The following is a 6,823-nucleotide window of genomic DNA, read 5'->3' as shown; positions in this document are numbered from 1 at the left end:
TTCAGTTTCAATCAGCTGCAATCATGCAGAGGTTTCATCTTCTCACGGTCTGCTCTCCTAAATGTTGATGTAATCTACCAACAATAGAAACAACTTGCAACAGGAAGAAAGGAAAAAAAACTGTCAGACATTTCCAAGAGCGGAAGCCATCTTGTTTGGAGAAACTGTAAACTGGCTCCACCCGCTCCACATTCTGAAAAATCAACCCGACCTTGATCCTTAACGCGAGTCAAAAACATTTAAACAGCCATGAATCACACATCCCGGGTTGTAAATAAAATCTATGACCTGCAAAACAATTTATTGCCGTAAAACTACTGATTAAAATGTTGCAAGTCGAGGAACTTGAAGGGAAACAGAAGAGGGAAAACGAGCCTCATTCCTGACCTCATGCTTTGTTCGGCACATTTCTGGACTTTTCCCAGTTGCTAAATTCATGGTTTGTGATTCAGCTTCATGCCAGCAAAACTTTGACCCGTTATAATTTTGCACAAGATTTCAAAATAAAAAGTAGGAGTTAAATGACAATAAGTTAAAAGATGTTGAGCAACTGCTGGAAAAAAAGTGTTTGGTCGTTACTCACGGCTGTTGCTTTACATAAACAGCAGGAATCAACTTTTGTGTTTAAAACCTCAACTTTACAAACTGCTTCATAAATTTGTTTACAATTAAAGGGAATCTGCCATGAAAATTTACTCTTTGGACACTTTTACACTTTTATTTGTGTTTCTGTTGGTTCTAAAAACACCTCAAGCACTTAAAATTAACCGTCTAGCCGTTTAATGTTTCAAAAACCTCGTATTTAAGTCACATTCTATGGGCTCTTGGCCGTTACTTAGCAACCTCAGTGGAACTCTGCCCATCACCTAGCAACCCCAGTGGAACTCTGCCCGTCACCTAGCAACCCCAGTGGAACTCTGCCCGTCACCTAGCAACCTCAGTGGAACTCTGCCNCCGTCACCTAGCAACCTCAGTGGAACTCTGCCTGTCACCTAGCAACCCCAGTGGAACTCTGCCCGTCACCTAGCAACCCCAGTGGAACTCTGCCCATCACCTAGCAACCAAAGCCGAGCCAGAGAACGTTTGGTCGGCTAGTTTTACCTCTGGCAAGTTTTTATACTTCCATTTGCGTTTCTACTACTTCAAAAAAAAAAAACAGCCTAAGCGTTTGAAGTTCCCACCTGACGTCTTTTGGACATCAGTTAATGTTTTTTGGTTTCTGGAAAGCGAGCCGCTTCAAAAACCTCCAGATTGTTGAGACACACGGCGCCACTGGCAACCCACCCTGAGATTGTCCAGTTGCTTTTACAATGTTTTCAGAAGTTCAACATTTCTGACATTAATCTTAAAATAAAAATTGTTTTCTTGCAAATTTTCAAAATCAGGAAATTTCCAAAAGTTGAAAGTTTTCAACTTATTCTTGAAAATGTCTCGATCTGAAATGTTCAGTGTTTTTTCTCTTTTGGTGGGAAGGTTGTCCTGTGTGGTCTGCCTGCTGTAACCCCGACACGCATCTTCACAAGCTCAGACTTGACGTTCTATTGTCAGCCGAGCTGCTTTCTAACGTTCATCCGTGGTTGAGATCAACTCTCATTTGTGATGAACTGAAACTCAAGCCAAAAAGGAAACCTAACCCCCTGCAGACAGTTAAGTTTCTGTTTGCTGTGAAAAGGTTTTCAGTTAGTTGGCGGGTTTTGGGCATGCTGTCTCAAATATGAAGGTCAGAGTACTGGAGGAGGGGAAATCTGGGAAAATTCTCTTTGAATGTTCACCAAGTATCAGATTCGCTGCAGGTTTGAGCTGCAGGCTGGCAGCCAAACGTCGTCAGTCCGGTTCTGTCTAAACGAAGCCAAAATGTGTAGGCAGGCCTTTCTGGAGCTTCACTATTTAGATTCAATCATTGTGTTTAGCAGTCTAAAACCTAACAGGCCTCATCTGGATTCAGTTTGGTTTGTACTTCTTCTATAAAAACACTGGAGAAAAGAGCTGCTTCTGCTTTCTGAGGCAGCTGCGTCCAGCAGCAGAGCTGGACCCTCTGGTTAATAATGTATTCATACAAATAAAAACATAAAATCTTTGAGTGTTTTTGGTTTAATTTTAGTGCAAATATCTGAATACACTTGAAATAAGACAAGACTAACTTACAAGTAGCTTTTCGGCAAGATCCAGGAGTTTGTTTTAGGTCAATTATTCCTAAAAATAGATTAAAAATGTACCAGTTCCACTGTGAAATCATTTCAATCATAATATGGTAAAAATGTCTTGTTATAAGTGAAATAATCTCTTTTCTTAACAATATTAAGGATGTATTGACTTAAAACAAGCTCCTCTATCAGGCTTAAAAGTTACTTGTAAGTTTTTTTTAATAAAAAACTTACAAGTAATACAAAGTTAACTATAATTTAAAAATTATGATCTGTAGATGTTTGGATTTTTAATTTGATTTATGTTCTGTTTAGTTCATTTCTTTACTGATCATTTCTCTTGCTATCCTAGTTTCTCCCTTTTATCAGTTCAGTTAGTTTATCGTTTGTGTTTTTGGACTTGTTTATTTAATGTTTACTCTTTTTATTCCCTGATTATCTCCAACCTGCTGCATCCTTCCACCTGCCATTAGCTCCTCTGAGGATTCGGCCGTTTTCTCTGCTCCTCTGTTTATTTAAGCTCTCCACATTTGTTTTGATTAAAGTGATTTACACTGTTTTTCTGTAACCCACTGGAGCTTTGAAACCACATCTGCTGACTGATGATACGAAGTGAGATCTGGGTTTTCTTGGAAAGTTTCCACTGCTGAGGTTTCCTGTAAACCGCTGGGTTTAGAAAAATTAGCAAATTAAATAAAAACATAATTGTTGAGGCTGTTTGTTTACAGACTGATGTTGAACAGCAATAAATTAGAGAAAAAATTGATTTTTTCAAAGTCATGTTACCATGTTATTCATAAATGTCTCCAGCAGAAATGATCTTATTTCCAGGGTGTATTTGCCTGTTCAGAAAACCCTCTGGACTTTAACTCACTCAGAGAGATCGATGTTCCTTCCTGACCCACATGTTGCATTATGAAGATTATTTGACTTTCCAGCACACAAAGGAAACCCAAAGCTTGCAGTTTGTGTTGATCCAACACAGCAGTGAACAAAACTTGCATTTCTTTAGATGGTTATCTAAAGACATTCCCAGTAGTTGAAGCAGTAGTTCCTGGTTTCCTCACATCTGTCTCTGTCAGCAGGTTAACGACATGAGCGTGGCGGCGCAGAGCAGAGCAGCAGGAGGAATAAACTGGCTTTATGTCAGCCGTCAGCCGAAAGCTGATGAAAACCAGACATGGCAGCTTCTCCCCCACTTCGTTATGTAAACCTGGAGGTCTCTGGTGAATTTACACGATGTTCAGCTTTGCACATATGGAGTTAATTTCCTGCCAAAACATTGCAATCAAATAAAAAAAGAATGTCTGGTGTGTGCTTCAAAAAAGTCAGAATTCTTAGATTTCTGGAATTAAAATCAGAATTCTGATTTAAAATCAAAACTTCGAGTTTAAGGTCAAAATAATTTCTTAGTTTATAATCAGAGTTATGAGAAAAAAAGTCAGAATTCTGAGATTCCTGAGTTTAAAGTTTGAATTCTGTGGAAAAAAGGTAAAAATTATTTTACCTTTAAAATTTAAAGTGAGAGTTCTGAGGAAAAAGTCTGATTTTTGAGGAAAAAAATGAACAATTTTGAGAAAAAAGTCACAATTTTGACAAGTCAGAATTCTGAGAAAATTATATTGACATTATATTTTTAGATTAATCACATTCGTTAGTGGGTTAACATGGACGGTCCCTCTGTGTGGTGGGCTGTCAGCTGGAGGTAGTTCATCTCCTCTGCTGCCCAGGAAATGACGATATTGGAAACGGCAGAGAGGGAGCGGTGGCTTCCTGATCTCTGATTAACTTCTTTCCTGGCCAGTTTTGGTGGACGGCCACATCGACTCAGCTGAGCTGCTTCCTGACATGTTTACATTTTCACTGTTCGCCATGAGATCAGGTCAGAGTTTGACACGGAGCTGGACAGCAGAGGATCTGATGTTTTTTCAGGCCAGATCTGATTTTAAACAAACTTTCTTGCTTTCTTTTAAAAGACAAATATTACAAATGACTGCGAATACATTTCCGTCCTTGTTGAGCAAATATTATGGTTGTATTCTCGTAATTTAAACAGAAATTCTCAGCTGTTCCCTAAAACATTATACACAACTGACAGAAGGGATGATTAAAATAATGTTTTTTTTTGTTTTTAGAAAAGAAAGCGAGGATTTTATTTTTAAGTCTCATCGGCCACCAGGGGAGAGACGGAGCATGTTTATGTCTCTCCTCTACGATTTCTGACCAAGTCAGAATTCTGGGGGAAAAAATGTGAATTTTGATCAAAAATGTCAGAATTTTGATAAAAATGTCAGAATTATGAGCTTTCCGATTTGAAGACAACATTCTGAAAAAATAGAATTTTGTGAAAAATGTCAATTTTGAGAAGTTAGAATTCTGAGAAAAACAGTTTTAAGAAAAATGTCAGAATTTTTAGTTTTAAAAAAATCAGAATTATGACATTTCTGAGTTTAAAGTTAGAATTTTGAGGTAAAAAGTCTGAATTATGAGATTAATGTCAAAATTGTGAGGAAAAAAGTTCAAATTTTGAGTTTAAATTCAGAATTCTTAGAAAAATCAGTGGTTTTCTTTAGCAAAAAATTTACATTTTGATGAACAAGCCAGAGTTTTTTCTGAGAATTTTTTTTTATCTTTAATATTTGTTAGATGAATCACATTTGTTGACTCGTTGATGCCGGCAGCCCGGTTTGAAAAAGGCTGGATGCTTCCCCTTCTGTTGGAAAGCATCCAGAGCTGCCGGGTGTTTATGTCTCTCCTCCACAGCTGAAGCTCATGAAGGCTCTTCAACATGAGTCGTTTCCTGTAACAGACGCCACATTGTTTGGCTCAGCTGGTAAACACGCTCACATTGTGCCTCGGTTTGCTCCTCAAACTGCTGCTGCTGCTGGAAGTATTCAGAAATGAGGAGAACCTGAAAAAAATCAAGATGTTTCAAAGATTGGAGAGACAGAGAAGCTAAACAAAATCCAGAAAATCACTTTTTCTGGACTCAAAATTTTAATTACAGAAGTCGGAGTTGCTCTGCAGCTCTCCTCCAATCAGATCTTCTCCAGGATTTACGCCTGTTGCTAGGCAACACAGCACTTCAGCTCCTCTACAGGTTTTCTACTAAGTTCAGGTTTGGAGATTGACTAAGCTACTTCAGTAGCCACTCCTTAGCAGTCCTGACTGTGTTGCGTAATTCACCCATTTGTTTTTAAGTTACTCCACCTCAACGCTAGAAGGTTGTGGTTAAATGTAGAAAACAACCTAATCCACAATAGTCTGAGAGGGTGTTCCTTGTAAACTCCTTGTAAACTTTAATTGCTTTCACTTCTTGCTTCTATACTTACATTTTTTCCAAGCATTGTGATTTTATTTTCCTTTTTTCATTAAAGGGGACCATTATTCTTCATTGGACATGTTAGCATAGGCTGAACAAAACATGTTCATTACGTTTTTTACACAATAATGAGATTTTAGTCAGTTCAGTAGGTAACAGTTCTGCTGGGGTTGCTAGGTGATGGGCAGAGTTCCGTTGGGGTTGCTAGGTGATGGGCAGAGTTCTGTTGGGGTTGCTAGGTGACAGACAGAGTTCCTTTGGGGTTGCTAGGTGACGGGCAGAGTTCCGTTGGGGTTGCTAAGTGACGGGCAGAGTTCCTTTGGAGTTGCTAGGTGACGGGCAGTGCTTGCTGATTTGTGACTTTACATTCTGGAGGTTTTTGAAATGACTCATTTTCACCAAAAAACCTTTTGTCAATAACTGGATTGCTGATTGTTTTATTGTTTTTAGAAGCAGTAGAAACCCACATAGAGATTTTCCAGCCTTTTTTCCTGCACTGGTTTACAATATTTAGTGCGTGTCTGTGTTATTTTACCATTTTGCAAACAAACTTTTTAATTCGGCTTCGTTTCAAGCTGTTTAAATGCTAAAAACAAAACTGTTTCTGCAGCATCCTGTTTCATTTCCTGTTGCTTTGGTGAGTCTTGATGCGTTTATAGGTAAACCTTGGATCCGCTCGTGCTGATTGGCTGCTGCATTTCCACCCAAACGCTCAGACTCTCTGCTGGAGCTTTTGAACGTCACACCCAACCTGCATCCCTGCCTGGATCAGCCGCTCTGCTGCTTCTCTTCAGCGTCAAAGTGAAAAGAAAAGATGGGGAAAATAAACGGATGCCTCAAGTGCCTTTTTATCTTCTTCAATGTGCTGTTTCTAGTAAGTGGAAGTTATTTTTTAAAAACTTTTTCATGTTTTTGATTCTCTGAAATGTTCATTTTTAGTAATAGTTAAGATTTCATAAAACATGTTGATTAACAAGAAGAATCAGGAGTTTAAAAAAAACACAGAAAGACAAAAAAGTTGTTTTTGCTTTTTTATTATTATTGCAGTTTTAAGCTTCTTTGAACTTTTGCTGTATTATTAGTATTATCAGTTATTTTATATGAATTATTCTGCATTGGAAAAATATGAAAGATTTTGGATTTTTAGAGTATGGAAAATGTACAAATTGTTCTTAATTCACTTTTCAGACATATGTATTTCTAAAACTTGTAATTTGTATAGATATTAGTTGGAATTTAATTAATATTACAGTTAAAAGTTACATGAGTACACGATGTTCTGATGTGTAATTTGTCCACTTTGTACAATCAGCAGATGACTTCCAGTAACAGTGTGTGTGTGTGTGTGTGTGTGTGT

At 37.9% G+C, this 6,823-nt stretch overlaps 1 protein-coding gene across 1 annotated transcript in view; it reads left to right on the top strand.

The window, feature by feature from the left end:
- Positions 1–6,182: 6,182 nt before the first annotated feature.
- The window catches only part of LOC103459378 (CD63 antigen-like), a 41,344-nt gene continuing 40,703 nt past the window's right edge, over positions 6,183–6,823 (top strand). Inside the window, exon 1 of the mRNA XM_008400888.1 lies at positions 6,183–6,340. Coding sequence (XP_008399110.1) covers positions 6,281–6,340 — 60 coding nt within the window. The 5' untranslated portion in view covers positions 6,183–6,280. The remainder of the gene's footprint in view (positions 6,341–6,823) is intronic.

This window comes from Poecilia reticulata, linkage group LG23, assembly GCF_000633615.1.
Source record: "Poecilia reticulata strain Guanapo linkage group LG23, Guppy_female_1.0+MT, whole genome shotgun sequence".
NCBI lineage: Eukaryota > Metazoa > Chordata > Actinopteri > Cyprinodontiformes > Poeciliidae > Poecilia > Poecilia reticulata.
This window is presented reverse-complemented; position numbering and strand designations above follow the sequence as displayed.